This window comes from Equus caballus, chromosome 26 (assembly GCF_041296265.1).
Source record: "Equus caballus isolate H_3958 breed thoroughbred chromosome 26, TB-T2T, whole genome shotgun sequence".
NCBI classification, from domain to species: Eukaryota; Metazoa; Chordata; class Mammalia; order Perissodactyla; family Equidae; genus Equus; species Equus caballus.
In genome coordinates this window covers 37439332-37455319 of record NC_091709.1, presented here as the reverse complement: position 1 = coordinate 37455319, position 15988 = coordinate 37439332, and the positions used below count along the sequence as shown (strand labels likewise).

Sequence of the window (15988 nt, the reverse complement as noted above, 5' to 3'; positions counted from 1 at the left end):
CATGACACCTCCTACAAGAAATCCTCAAGAAAGCCCTCATACCTGAAAAAAAAAAAAAAAGGGAGAAAGGGGTTACAAAGCACAGAGTAAGGAGACAAATAGGTAGACAGAACCAGAATAGGATAGCAAATACTCAAGTATAGCATTAAAGAGAAAGGGAAGGAAAACACAAAAAAACAAAGATAATCTTGTCATTTTAACCACAAGTTCACAACACAAGATGGAATAAAATGTGAGGAAAACACTTAGGAGGGGAAGAGGAAAGGGACTGAATCCGTTTAGACTAAGGAAATAAGAGGCTATGAGAAAATGGACTATGTTATGCACAAGATTCTGAATACAAACCTCATGGTAACCACTAAACAAAAAAGCAGAACAGAGACACAAATAATAAATAAGGAGAAAACAAAGAGACACATCATAAAAAACTACCTAATTCATAGGGTACACCAAAACACATAGGATGAGAAACAAAGGAAATGCAGGAGAACCAGAAAACGAGTGATAAAATGACAGCATTAAGCCCTCATATATCAATAATCACCCTAAACATAAATGGATTGAATTCTCCAATAAAAAGACACAGAGTGGTGAGATGGATTAAAGAACAAGACCCAACAATATGCTGCCTCCAGGAAACACATCTCAGCTCCAATGACAAACACAGGCTCAGAGTGAAGGGATAGAAGATGATACTCCAAGCTAATGGCAAACAAAAGAAAGTAGATGTTGTAATACTTAAATCAGACAAAGTAGACTTCAAGATAATTCAGGTAAAGCGAGACCAGGAGGGTCAGTATATAATGATCAATGGGACATTCCATCAAGAAGAAATAACATTTATAAATATCTATATACCCAACACAGGAGCACCAAAGTTCATAAAGCAACTATTAACAAATGTAAAGAAGATATTAATAATAACACAATAATAGTAGGGGACCTCAACTCTCCACTCACATCAATGGATAGATCATCCAGGTAAAAAATCAACAAGGAAACATGGGAATTAAATGAAAAGCTAAACCAGTTGGACATAATAGACATATATAGAACACTCCATCCAAAAACAGCAGAATACATATTCTTCTCAAGTGTGCATGGAACGTTCTCCAGGATGGACCACATGTTGGGAAACAAGGCAAGCCTCAATAAATTTAAGAACATTGAGATAATAACAAGCATCTTTTCCAATCACAATGCTATAAAGTTAGAAATTAATTTCAAGAAAAAAGCTGAGAAAGAGACAAAGATGTGGAGACTAAACAACATACTATTGAACTAGCAATGGGTCACTTAAAAAATTAAAGGAGAAGTCAAAAAATATCTGGAGACAAATGAAAATTATAACATACCATTCCAACTTATATGGGATGCAGCAAAAGCCATATTAAGAGGAAAATTCCTTGCAACACAGGCACGTCTTAACAAACAAGAAAAATCCCAAATAAGCAATCTCAAATTACACCTAACTGAATTAGAAAAAGAAGAACAAACAAAGCCCAAAGTCAGCAGAAGGAGAGAAACAATAAAAATCAGAGCAAAAATTAATGCTATTGAAACCAAAAAGGCACTAGAAAGGATCAATAAAACAAAGAGCTGGTTCTTTGAGAAGATAAATAAAATTGACAAACCCCTAGCCAGGCTTACAAAGAAAAAAAGAGAGGAAGCTCAGATAAAATTAGAAATGAAAGAAGAGAGATAACAATAGACACCACAGAAATACAACAGATTATAAGAGAATACTATGAAAAACTATATGCCAACAAAATGGATAATCTAGAGGAAATGGATAGATTCTTAGACTCTTACAAGCTCCCAAAGCTGAATCAAGAAGAAACGGATAATGTTAATAGACCAATCACAAGGAAAGAGATTGAAACAGTAATCAAAAGCATCCCCAAAAATAAAAGCCCAGGACCAACAGCTTCCCTGGGGAATTCTACCAAACTTTCAGAGAGGATTTAATACTTATCCTTCTCAAGCTATTCCAAAAAATTAGGGAAGATAGAACACTTCCTAACACATTCTATGAGGCCAACATCATTCTGATACCAAAGCCTAACAAGGACAATAGAAAAAAGGAAAACTACAGGCCAATATCACTGATGAATGTAGATGCAAAAATCCTCAACAAAATTTTGGCAACCCAAATTCAGCAATACATCAATCATGATCAAGTGGGATTCATACCAGGGACACAGGGATGGTTCAACATCCGCAAATCAATCAACGTGATACACCACATCAACAAACTGAGGAATAAAAACCACATGATCATCTCAAATAGATGCAGAAAAAGCATTTGACAAGATCCAACAGCCATTTATGATCAAAACTCTTAACAAAATGGGGATAGAAGGAAATTACCTCAACATAACAAAGGCCGTATATGACAAACCCACAGCCAACATCATAATCAATGGGCAAAAACTAAACGCCATCTCTCTGAGAACAGGAACAAGACAAGGAGGCCCACTCTCACCACTCTTATTCAACATAGTACTGGAGGTTTTGGCCAGAGCAATTAGGCAAAAGGAAGGAATAAAAGGAATCCAAATAGGGAGTGAAGAAGTGAAGCTCTCACTGTTTGCAGGTGACATGATCTTATATGTAGAAAACCCTAAAGAATCAATCATAAAACTATTAGAAATAATTAACAACTACAGTAAAGTTGCAGGGTACAAAATCAGCTTAGAAAAATCAGTTGCTTTTCCATACTCTAATAATGAACTTACAGAAAGAGAACTCAAGAATACAATTCCATTTACAATTGCAACTAAAAGAATAAAGTACATAGGAATAAATTTAACCAAGGAGGTGAAGGACTTATACAATGAAAACTATAAGACATTATTGAAAGAAACTGATAATGACATAAAGAGATAGATTCCATGCACATGGATTGGAAGAATAAACACAGTTAAAATGTGCATACTACCTAAAGCAATCTACAGATTCAATGCAATCCCAATCAGAATCCCAATGACATTCTTCATGGAACTAGAACAAAGAATCCTGAAATTTATATGGGGCAACCAAAGACCCCGAATTACTAAAGCAATCCTGAGGAAAAAGAACAAAGCTGGTGGCATCACAATCCCTGACTTCAAAATGTATTACAAAGCCATAGTGATCAAAACGGCATGGTACTGGTACAAAAACAGGCACACAGATCAACAAAGCAGAACTGAAAGCCCAGAAATAAAACCGCACGTCTATGGACAGCTAATCTTCGACAAAGGTGCCAAGAACATACAATAGAGAAAAGATAGGGGCCAGCCCCATGGCTGAGTGGTTAAGTTCACACTCTCCGCCTTGGCAGCCCAGGGCTTTGCCAGTTCAGATCCTGGGTGCAGACACGGCACTGCTCATCAGGCCATGCTGAGGTGGCATCCCACATGCCACAACTAGAAGGACCCACAACTAAAAATACACAACTATGTACCAGAGGGTTTTGGGGAGAAAAAGGAAAATAAAAATCTTAAAAAAGAAAGAAAGAAAGAAAGAAAAGATAGTCTTTTCAATAAATGGTGTTGGGAAAACTGGACAGACACATGCAAAAGAATGAATGTAGACCATTATCTCATGCCATACACAAAAATAAACTCAAAATGGATCAAAGACTTGAAGATAAGTCCTGAAACCATAAAACTCCTGGAAGATAATATAGGCAATACACCCTTTGACATCGAACTTAAAAGCATCTTTTCGAATACCATGTCTTCTCAGACAAGGGAAACAAAAGAAAAAAACAAGTGAGAGTTCATTAGACTAAAGAGCTTCTGCAAGGCAAAAGAAACTAGGATCAAAACAAAGAAACAACCCACCAATTGGGAGAAAATATTTGCAAATCATATATCTGACAAGGGGTTAATCTCCATAATATATAAGGAACTCACACAACTGAACAATAAAAAAAACAAATACCCTGATCAAAAAATGGGCAGAGGACATGAACAGACATTTTTCCAAAGAAGATATACAGATGGCCAATAAATGCATGAAAAGGTGTTCAACATCACTAATCATCAGATAAATGCAAATCAAAACTACACTAAGATACCACCTTACACCTGTTAAAATAGCTATAATCACTAACACTAAAAATAACAAATATTGGAGAGGGTGTGGAGAAAAGGGAACCCTCATTCACTGCTGGTGGGAATGCAAACTGGTGCAGCCACTATGGAAAACAGTATGGAGATTCCTCAAAAAACTAAAAATAGAACTACCATATGACCCAGGTATCCCACTGCTGGGTATCTACCCAAACAACTTGAAACCAACAATCCAAAGTAACATATGCACCTCTATGTTCATTGCAGCACTATCCACAATAGCCAAGACATGGAAGCAACCCAAGCGCCCATCTACTGATGATTGGATAAAGATATGGTGTATATATATACAATGGAATACTACTCAGCCATAAAAAAGACAAAATCATCCCATTTGCAACAACATGGATGGATCTGGAGGGAATTATGCTAAGCGAAATAAGCCAGACTGAGAAAGACAAACACCACATGATTTCACTCATATGTGGAATATGAACAAACACACGGACAAAGAAAACAGTTCAGTGGTTACCAGGGGAAGAGCGGTGGGGTGGGCACAGGGGGTGAAGGGGAGCACTTACGTGGTGACAGTCAAGAAACAATGGACAACTGAAATCTCACAGTGATGTAAACTATTATGAACTCAATAAAAGGAAAGAAAAGAAGGCACAAAGAAACTCGGATTCTGGCCGAGGTCACACAGTGACCTGGTCCAGGTCCTGGGTTTGGGATCTGAGTTTCTTTCTTACATGGCTCTTTGTACAGCACTGTAGGACTCTCCACCGAGAAAAACTGCTCAAGTGTGTGCCTGAGCCCCAGATTTCATGGAATTTTAAGTTATTACATGGGGGATGATGAGGGATACAAAAGAACTGTTTTCTAGTTTGTTAGTTCTTGTTTCCAATGTACTTCACACAACAGATGTATTTCTTACCAGGTTGATTGTAAATAGAATCCTTTTAAACAAAAAAAAAGAAAACAAACCTAGGGGCCAGCCCCGTGGCCGAGTGATTAAGTTCACGCACTCCGCTTCAGCGGCCCAGGGTTTCACCGGTTCGGATCCTGGGCGCAGACATGGCGCCACTCAGTAGGTCACGCTGAGGCGGCATCCTACATGCCACAACTAGAAGGACCCACAACTAAAATGCACAACTATGTACTGGGAGGATTTGGGGAGAAAAATCAGAAAGCAAAAAAAAAGAAGATTGGCAACAGTTGTTAGCTCAGGTGCCAATCTTTTTTTAAAAAAAAAAACTAAACTCAAACCTTCACGTATCAGAATAAAAATTGACAGTGAACCACAGGAGTTAAGAGCCCAGATTTGAGAGTCAGACTGTCCTGGCCATGCTGCCATTTAGCCAGCTCCGTGACTGTCTTCGGGCAATGACCAACAGTGGCTAACTCACACGAGATCACCCTATAGAAATACTAACAGAGAAAAGCCACTTGGAGCAGCTGAAGCCTTGCACAGGTCATGATGGCATTTGACCCTCATTCCTAGCACTTAATCACAGCCCTTCGAATGTACTCAAGTTGAGACTGTAATCTTTAAAACTACTCTCCAACTTTTATTGCGTTGAGGAAGAGAGAGAGAGTTTCCTAGAATCATTGGCCAAATCCATTCTTCTCCAGGCTCGAAGCAGAAGCAGAAAGTTGGTTGAACGAATGATGCATCCAACACAATTCCATCCCTTTCGTTAACCAGAAATGTCACCACAGGGCACCTATTGATTCTGCCACACCCGTTGTGGGCTAACACTCTTCTTGTTCAACTGGCTGGTTGTATCTGTTATCACCATGGCTTTTGGCCAAGGACTAAAGGATTGGGCTGAGGCTTGGGGCACAGACTTCTCTGCAGCCACCTGCTTTGGGGAAGCATAAGGACCATGGTTTTTGTCTAGGGCAGCTGGACCAGTCTAGACCAAGCACGGTTTGGCCATCTTCTCTGAGATGCCCTGGCATCAGTGAAGGCTTCTTTCTAGGGAAGGCTGAGTCTTGTCTTGCACCAACCTCATCTCTCTGGAGGGAAGCCCAAGGAATTCTGGGCACCAACGTCCCAGGTAGAAAACATTTACCCGTGAAAGCCAAGTGACAGGGAAGGAGGAAGGGTGCCGCAGGAGGCCACTCTGTACTCACCATCCGGCGAGAACTGGTCCCTCTCAAACACCGTGATGCAGAGGACCTCCTGCTCCAGATCTTTGATGAAGAACTGGCAGTTGGAATTCCACTTGGGATTCAGAGTGTCCTGGATCGTCTTGGTGATGTGACACTGGGAGCCCATGGTCACCTCACAGTACGGGTTGCTCTTTCCTAGAGTGAACAGAGCCTGCTTGACTCCCGCCTGGTCGCAGGCTCTTCCTGGCCCAGCACGATGGAGTCACAGCCACAGAGGGCAGCATGTCCCCTCTGCACCCTGCATTTTTACCCCCCTCCATTGCCACGCTTAATACGTGGCATAAAATGGAGAATCCGGCTGAAAACTTCCACAATTTAGCATCATCCTTAAACTAAGAACACATTATCAGATGAATGGGATTCAAAACTAGGCTTTTCCTGTCTCCCGGCTTTATGTAGCCTTAGATTACATGACATCTACTGTGAAATGGCAACCACTCAGATCTCTCTGAAAAGCAAAATGGTGGAAAGGATCAAAATTTTTTTTTAATTCTAGGTTTTTAACAAGTGCTAGAAAAACCAATTCTGGAAGGGAAATTTAAGCTTATGGAAACAGCACATTTGATTTAAAGCCGGGTCAGGAGGATGCAGATAAGGCTTCCCCCACTAACACATGCTGCAGGGGGCTTCATGGGGCCTTACCATGGGACCGACAGGGTTTCAGCTCAATGCCTTCAACCACGTTCACCATCAACCTTCCAATACCCGTTGCCCTTTGGGAACGGACTGTGAGGGCAGGAAAAACACACAAAATGCTTCACTAAATTTAACATTTGATGCCTTTCCCATTCCTGTTCGCCGCATGATCCCTTTTATTTACCTGCCCCTGTTCCTCCTCTCTTTTTTGGGGGGGGGGGTGGGGGGGGTGAAGATTAACCCTGAGCTAACATCTGCTGCCAATCCTCCTCTTTTTGCTGAGGAAGACTGGCCCTAAGCTAACATCCATGCCCATCTTCCTCTACTTTATATGTGGGATGCCTACCACAGCATGGCTTGCCAAACGGTGCCATGTCCCCACCCAGGATCTGAACTGGCAAACCCCGGGCCGCTGAAGCAAAACGTGCACACATAACCACTGTGCCACTGGGCTGGACCCAGTACCTCCTCTCTTAACGCTTGCTTCCTTTCTCCTGGAATTTGCCCTCCATCCCTCATCCTGCACCCCACTCTCCCTCTTCCCCCATCTCAGGCCTCTCTACTTCCAGGTTTATCTTCCAGCAATAAGGATTCTGGGCCCCACCAAATGGCTTTCCACCCCAGCTTTGCAGGAAACGCTGTCCACGCTGCCCAGCAATTCATTACCCAGATATGCCTTCTCCCGCTTCTTTTTCTCAGTCTCTATGTAGAGTTCAGAAGCAGCTTTGATCTTCTGCACCCAGGCCGTCCTTGGAAAGAAAAAGACAGAAAAGTGCCAAATAGAACTCAGGAAAAAGACTTTTGGTCTGTTGGAATTCCGTTTCCAGGACCCTGTCTGCTTTGTTCATTTGACTTTAACAACAAAGGCTCGGAAAGAAAGTCTGGCTTTATGTCATGATGCTCATAATCATTCCTGCTGTTAACAAGAAAGGCATGAGTGACATTTTTTATGGATGTACCCAAGACCCGCATTGGTGGAAGAGAAGCTATGATAAATGCTGTCCTGGAGGAGATGTCTGCACGCAACCTCTCTTCCTCCCTTATTAAAAAGCATCACGTAGTTGCCGACCCAGTAAGGCCAGAAGCATCCCTCTTACTAACCCATCCAAGGGAAGAGCAAAAACCATTTCCCAGATAAGGAAATGACCAAGCACGCACTGGGGGAACATGTTGGCGTGACGTTTTCTCCTTCATCTTTTGGAGAGCTATATGCACGACAACTTTGGCCAATTTTCTTGCTTGGTACAAATGCTCCTTGGAATGTCGTTGGCCGCACGTCAAGTTCACTCTTCAGAAAATGATCTATTTCATTTGGCTCCAGGGACGAGTCTTGAAGACACGATTGAAGCAAGATACCCACAGTGCTAGGGTCCAGAATGTCTGTCCAAGTGAGCCGACTGAGGAGGGGGCCGGGTGTGGGTGGTCCTTTCATCCCCAAATCACTTTCCTACTGGTTTCTGCCACCCAAGAAACCTTGGGAAACCTGGGGCGCTCCATTTATCTCAAAGAATGCTGAAACTTTCTCCCCCAAAAAATTCTCAAGCAAAATTGCTGCAATTCATTTTATTTTGAAAAATTCATGCCGTGTGCCAAACTTTTGCGGGGCTCTAGAAAAAGGTATAAAGATCTCCCCATCAGCCCCTCCAGCCAGCTTATAGCATTGCAAATTGAGAAATGTTGGGACCTGCTGATTCACTAAATGTCCGCCGTGTGTCCTGCACCTGTTGGCACCCGGGTGCCCAGTGCTGGTCTTACCTTTCGTTTATGCTTTCTGCTCGGAGAGTGTAGACTCGGTCAATGTGGGAAATGTGGAAGATGGGCTCATCTCCAGAAGGGTCAGTGGGTAATTTTACCAGAACCTCATTTAGGAAAATAGGCTGAAAAGTAACACACAGGCATTATCAAACCAGACTGGGTGTCTGTGTGTTCCAGTAAACTGTGAGTATGTGTGTGCTTATGTGCACAGGTTGCAGTAAGCTGAATTGAGTGTGTGTGTATGTGTGCATTTCCAGTAAACTAGACTAAGGAGGTGTGTGTGTGTGTGCATGTGTTCCAGTAAACTAGATTGTGTACATGTGTCTGGGTGTGCATGTGTTCCAGTAAACTAGACTGACGGTGAGGGGGTATGTGTGTGCATGCTTGTGTTTGAGTGCATGTGTGTGTGTGTTCCAATAACCTATACAGCAATAATGATTTTGTGTTAATATCAACTTTCACATATCGCAAATTATAAATATGGATGACTCCCTCCATTTTGCAGGTATTTTTCAAGTCCTTCAGATTAAGAACTGACCGGCCTGTTTTTCCCATGGCATATCCTAATCAGCAACAGTCTTCATCAACTTTCCCTCCAAGCAGTTCCCTCCAAATATTTTCATACAAAGTCGCTAGTGACAATCTACATAACCACATTGTTCTTTTTCCCAGAATAAAGCTAACCATTGCTTCAGAGACAGTCCTCCTCTAAGAACACCCTAACACAGACAAATTTAGAAAAACAATATCCTGTGACACGAAGACACACAAACACAGCCATGCACGTAGGAGCAGACCAAATAAACAGCTTCGGGAAATTCTCTACATGCTGACTATGTAGATTGGCCTTTGCTGGAAAAGGTGAGGGGCACAGATGTTTCAAACTATCTTGAGAAGTTTGGAGGGGGATCCAGGAAGGTCTGGAAGGCGGGCACTTGAGCCTTAGTCTAGAACTTTCCCACGTCTCCCTCATCTGAACCCCAGACTGTGAGCCCCAGCAGGGCAGGGCATGCCTTCGTCACATCTGGGGGACCCACAGCAGCCATTTGGCCACTAATAGATGTCTTGTCAATCAAATCAAGCATTGTTCCTTTTCTGATACTTCTGGAACTGCAGTGGGACCAGACCATCCTCCACTTCAGTTACCCTAAATCCCGGCTCAGCCCCTTCACCTTCTCCTCTATGCCACAGCCCAAAACTCTGCTAACACTCTGGCTCCTTTTGGAGAATTTCTCCTCGCCTTAACATCACCCCTGCTCTTGCAATCTAGAATCACTTACTGTTTTGTACATTTTATACTGCAGGTTAGACTTGGGGCTGAAGACCTTGTCGGTGCCAGAGGAGCCCAAGGGCTTGATGATCTGGGTCAGCAGGAGGAAGTCGTTGAAGAGGAAGCCATACAGCTCCTTGTTGCTCTTGGCCTTGTAGAGCTTCCCACTGTGCAGAAACTTGCGTGGCCCCAAGCAGTTGGTCACGGAATTGAACACTAGTTGCTGAGAAAGGAAAACAAGAACCAAAGAAGACACGGTGAAGTGAGGCCAATTTTTGATTTTTGTTTTTCTGCATCTGAAAGCACGGGCTCCATCAGAGTGTGAGGCTGGGCCCCAGCCAACCCGTATCTGAGGCACAAATCAAGGAATGCTTGAAGACTTCAGGCCTTGGCTGAAGCCTTCTGGAGCCAAGAAGTCAGAGTCAGTTAAAGGCGCAGTTCTGGAGATTCCAAGTGTCAAGGTGAGTCTTGGTTATGATTCTTAATGCTTTTTCCCTAGGGGGTTGGTAGTGTCTTAGGGTGATTGGTGCTCTTCTCCCCTTTATTTATTGGGGAAATTGGGCAGTAGGAAGAAAATATTCCACTCAACTATCTCAATGAGTCTGTGCTGTGTGCAGTGTGATCCACTGGGGGTGGTATGAACCAGCTCCAGTGATGGCCTCGCACAGGCTCACCCAGTCCTCTCTGCCTCTGGAAAGCAACAGTGACTCTCTGTGTGCAGTTCCACTGGACAAATGCTACTTTCCAAGGTGCAGCTGGAGGCCAGACCCCCAGCCCATGGGTGATTGCAAAGCTCAGTGGTGCTGAGTGACGCTTCAAAGCCAAGCAGCACAGACACTGTTAGTGCAGTAAAATCTCACCCAACTCACTGATCCTGAAAATGTGAAGAGGACAGCTCTCTTCCTGCCACTTCCCAAACCTTGGTGACTGCTCTGAGTGCTGAAATGTGGCTCTACCATCCCCCCTTGGCTCTATCATCTTGTGCTCTATCATCTCCCAGTGGGTTCTATCATCTCATGCTCTATCATCCCCTGGCCTCTATCATCTCATGCTCTATCATCCCCCTGGGCTCTATCACCTCATGTGAGCAGATTCTAAAGGGACAGAGGGAGATTGAGGCAGCAGTGATCCTACTACATCCCCCTTTTTTGACAGCGTGGGGAGAGACTGAGGGAGGGGAAGGCCACAGCTGTGCTCAGGCAGGGATATGATCCAGGCAGGCATCGGACACTCAGGGTCCCCACCTGACCACACTTGAGCCGCAGGGGTATGCGTCATCCAGCAGCCCTCAAGGCAGAGGCTCTCTCCGGAGCTACAAACCCTACAGACCTCCCTTAAGGAGCGTGTTTGTGAAGAGGTGACGGGGTTCACAACACCCCAAGAGATGCTGGTGGCCACCCGTCTCCCTCTAATGTGGGAGAATCAGCAGTGCTTCTGCGATTGGAACCTCTGGGCATCAGGGAAGAGTGGGCACTCCACTCCGCTCTTGAGTGCAAGGAGCGAGGAAGGCCTCTAACCTCCCACCAAGCCTCTGAGGGAGTCCAAAAGACAGAAGGTGATGCACCAGCAGGAGCCTTCAAAGGATATTCTTCACCCCTTTGCACTCTGAACAGGAGCCTGGAGATCAGTCAATCTCTTTTGCTCGCCAAGAGAGGGCTCAAGACACTTGGTGACAATGAATCCAAAGAAAGCAACTTGGATGACATAAAGGTGATGTGGTTTATTCATAGTCGAAGGTTAAGGCCTCCAACTGACCAGGCTAACACTGAATTTACATGAACTGGGAACAGTCTTTACACTTCTCTATCTTACATGTGACAAGAATGCCACAGAGAGCATTTATCTCGAACTTAATCACTGGTGTGTGTCCAGATCTGGGCCAGAAACAGAAACCAACGTGCCCCCTTTCCATGACTGTGAAGACCGTACAGACAAAATGAAAGCTGGTATACAACAGCAAGGAAAGACCCATCAATAAAGGACACGGTCTATTTCAAAGAGAGTATATAAGCCACAAAAAGCACAGGATGAGAGTTTATTTTATTCTTAATGTTTTAGGATGAAGAGCCAGGCCTCACTGAGTCTGCCAGCAGCCGCGAGACTCAGGGAAGGGCCCCTTCCACAGTGCGTGTTGCGACCTCACCACGTCTGCCTGGCAGATTCAGGAGCTGTGCGGGTTCATCATCTTCAGGGTCAAGCTAATGCTCCTCTGAATGATACAGGCCTTCCCCGCCCTGGCTTCTACCTGCCTTAAAGCTTTATTGCCTATTGCCCTATACCCCTCACCCTTGCCCTGCTCAGGCTGTGCCCTCCGCCGGAAAGCTCTCCCCTTGGATTCTTTCTTGGAGAGAGATCTTCATCCTTCAACACCCAGCCAAGTGTCACCTTCTCCAACGCTTCCCTGAATCCCTCCACGACCGTCCCTTCCCTCCCATCGCATGTTCCCACAGCACTTGGCAGCTGGTTCCTCCTCATCGCTCCTCACATTTTGTTGTGAATTTTGGTTTAACCTCTCCACCTCATCCAGGACCGTAGGCTCCTTGAGAGGAGGGGGGGGTCACATCATCTTGATTTTCATGTGCTCAGTGTTTAGTACTAAGCACTGGCACGTGGGCAGGTCCTCGATAAATGTTCATTGAATGAACAAGTGAGTGAATGAATGAATGAGTGAATAAGCCAACCAACCAATGAATGCCCTTGGGTTGCATATCAACTCAGAATTCTGGCGGGTACTTCCTCAGGGGGCGACTGCCTTTGGATCTTGTAAGAAGGGAGAAGCCACAGGAAAAGTGGATGAGGGAGACGCATTCTGCCTGGGCGTTTTGGTAAACCCTAGTGGATGGTGTGTTTGTGTATGTGTGTGTACGTGTATGCACAGAGGGAAAGAGAGAGAGAGAGAAAACAGGCAGGCAGACTGAATGAGACGAAAGGAAAGATAAGCGACAAGAAGAAAATGGTGGACTAGAGATCTGACTCATCCAATGAAAATTTTAAAAGCTGAGTAAAATATAGAAATGTACTTTTAAAATGCAAGCAAGGTAGTAAAAATAAAAACAAAGGGAAGAAATTTGCAGAGGCCAAAAAACAGAATGAAAATGTGAACCCCAGGAGATAAACAACCCCAAAACTGGCTTTAGCCCTAAGAGTCTCTCTTGCATCTGGTGACCTTGAACTTCCATTTTAATGGCTATCTGGGATGCAGGAGACAAGAGATGCGTCCAAGGCCTACATGAAGTGAAGGATCTAAAAGGAGATTAAAAAAGCTGGACCCCAGACGGAGAATGACAAGTAAACTCAAGCACAGAAGGGAGGAGAAAGGAAACTTGCTTGTTTTCAGTCTTGGTGTAAGTGGAGGGGAAAAAAATGCCCCTAAGAATTTGTAACCACAAATCAGCTCTCAAACAGGTTCACAATCATAATTCACACAACTAGTGTGACCCCAAAACCCCCCCAAATTTAATTTAGGGTGAACCTGGTAGCAATCCTCCCAGGAGGAATGGAACTTCAGACCTCAAAGATCCCACAGATAAAGTTTCAAGGAACATTGAGCTCACAGTCAAAAACCACAATACGTGCAGTGAAACAGGCATGTGTGGGGAGAGCTGGCAGAGGCAACAGACAAAAGAGTGGCATCCATAACTTCAGAAACTGAAATTATCAGATTTGAAATATACAGGAATGTGTTTAAAATGTGTTAGGAAACAAATGAGAAGCACGGTCCTTGGTGCCAGGAGCCACACACAAGAAAGAAGCCCAGATTTGACGACATACACAGAACTGCTGGAGCTGGAAAGAAAAATTGAAATAAAAAACTCCGTGGATGGATTCAATAGCAGATTAGAAGCCGCTGAACAGAGAATTAGCACGCGGTGGGCTGGAGAGGGACACACTTCATGATCTTTCTCATCCTCCTTGAGGCTGGCTGCCGAGGCTCAGCAGGGGGAGGCGCAGGTCCCTCCCCTGGGGCAGCTACCTCAGACAGGCCTTCACACTGCACATGGGCTTGGATCCACTCCAGCCGGTCGGAGTTCTCCTTCTCCCGCACTCCTTCGTTCACCTGGGAACACAGCTCTTCCGCCTTCTCCAGGGCGTGCTTCAGGTGGCTGTGGTCAGGGTGGTTTTCAGGAGTGTTTTCCAGGATCTGCAGAGAAGAACAGAAGACAACAACCTTAGGCAGTGCAGGTGGGCCCGGGGTTCACTGTCCTGGAGGGCCAGGCTCAGCGGAGGTAGGGCACAGCACAGACATTTCCTGAACCGTGCCCGCACAAGCAACTGCAGCTCCGAGCACCCACTGCAACAATGACATGGAGCGTGACAGCCACCCCTTGTTGGCAGGGTCCCCTTGGGGAGCAGAGGATGCCACATTATTTTCACTTGGGGTATGAGGAGGGCAGTGGCTGCAGCGAGGACAATAAGGCACCCCATGTGGATTTCTCCCTAAAGAATGGCTCTCTCCTGGGTCTGTGCACAGCTGCAGGTGTCTGTGCACCTTTGGAACTGCATGCAAACAGGTGAATCTGAGCAAATGTGTGGTTTTCTAGGTAGAGCATTCCAAGCCAGCAGTTAGAGCACCAGTTCTGGAGCAAGACCTCCTGGGTTAAAAATCCCTGCTCTGCCATTGATCAGCCATGATAGTGGCTGTCACATATATGTTCTGAGCCTCACTTTCCTCATATGAAAAATGGGGCTGCTGATAGCACCTCCTTAGAGGTTGTTTGGAGGACTCAGTGACTTGATACAATGAAGCAGTTTGCAAAGTATCTCGCCCTTAGCAGGTGCTCAATAAATGATAGCAATTACCATCAGAGTCTCAAAGGACCTTGAGAGCACTGAAAGCAGACCTTATGAAGAAAGACCCTAAGAACAAAGGAAGGCCCTAAGCCACTTTTGGAATGTGCCAGAAGCATGTTGTGGGTGTACCTGCCCAGGCCTTGTACACATACAAACAACTCAAATGAGCCTTACCCTGAATAAATATCTCATTTCAAAGGTATACTTTGGTTTAAAGTCCTAGGTAGGCACCCGAATTGAGAAAAACACACATTCTGCTTCCTTTGTGCCTGTCAATCATCTCCAAGCAACAACCCCAACCTCTGGACCAATGCTGGATGTACTTTTAAATTCCTTTGAAAAATCCTGATGCCTCAACCCCAACCATATCAGAACCCCTGGGGGCGGGACTCAAGCATAGGAATTTTCTAGAGCTCTCCAGGGGATTCCAACATGCAGCCAAGTCTGAGGACCACGCCTCCAGACTGAAAGCCCACACAGCTGAATTGTGTGAACTCATTGGTTTGGTTTGGTTTCAAAATAAAAACAGGTTTATTGATTTGTCTAATTGTAAAAGTAATGTTGTGCAATGTACAAAATCTAGAAAACTCTGAAAGTTGTAAAGAACGTAAAAATCACCCATAATCTCCCCATCTGGAGATCACTTCTGAATACATATTTGTTAATCTACTCTGCCTAGATACGTATATACATAATACACATACATATACATCTAGATACATATATATATATATGCATAATTTTTAAAAATAGAAATTGGATCATGTTACCACCCTACCCTGTCCCACGTTGTACTCTGCTTTTCTCCCCACTTCATAGCAGTTACGGCATATCCTGTGATGTCCATTTCATATGGATGTATGCTATCATTTTTAAGGATCCTATGATACGTCATTGTAAGGATGAATTGCTTTGCTCTTAAACAGTTTCCTTTCCATAAAACTTCAGGTTGTTTCCAATTTTTCAATATTTGTCTTATTATTGCTTTAGAATAAATTCCTGGTGGCCAGCCCAGTGGTGTAGTGGTTAAGTTCGGAGTGTTCCACTTTGGCAGCCCAGGTTCGGGGGTTCAGATCCTGGGTGTGGATCTACACCACTCATTAGCCATGCTGTGGTGGTGCCCCACATATAAAGTGGGGAAAGATTGGCACAGATGTTAGCTCAGAGCTAATCTTCCTCAGCAAAAAAAAAAAAAAAAAAAAGAATAAAAGAATAAATTCTAGATGTGGAAGTGCTGAGCCAAAGGAAAGTTTGATCTATACACTGCCTTCCAAAAAGCTGAACCAGTTTATCTTCCACT

General features: G+C 44.2%; 1 protein-coding gene across 8 annotated transcripts in view; it reads right to left on the bottom strand.

Moving 5' to 3' along the window:
* ITSN1 (intersectin 1) overlaps positions 1 to 15988 on the bottom strand; it is a 213988-nt gene that overhangs the window by 10891 nt on the left and 187109 nt on the right. For all 8 annotated transcript variants that reach the window (XR_011433019.1, XM_023630068.2, XM_070252565.1 and 5 more), the window contains 6 exons: positions 13871 to 14038; positions 9908 to 10120; positions 8628 to 8749; positions 7539 to 7621; positions 6879 to 6962; positions 6198 to 6371 (listed from right to left, as the gene is read on the bottom strand). Coding sequence is in view for 7 of the 8 variants with exons in the window: in XM_023630068.2 (XP_023485836.1) it covers positions 6198 to 6371; positions 6879 to 6962; positions 7539 to 7621; positions 8628 to 8749; positions 9908 to 10120; positions 13871 to 14038 (844 nt within the window). In the remaining variant the exon portion in view is untranslated. The remainder of the gene's footprint in view (positions 1 to 6197; positions 6372 to 6878; positions 6963 to 7538; positions 7622 to 8627; positions 8750 to 9907; positions 10121 to 13870; positions 14039 to 15988) is intronic.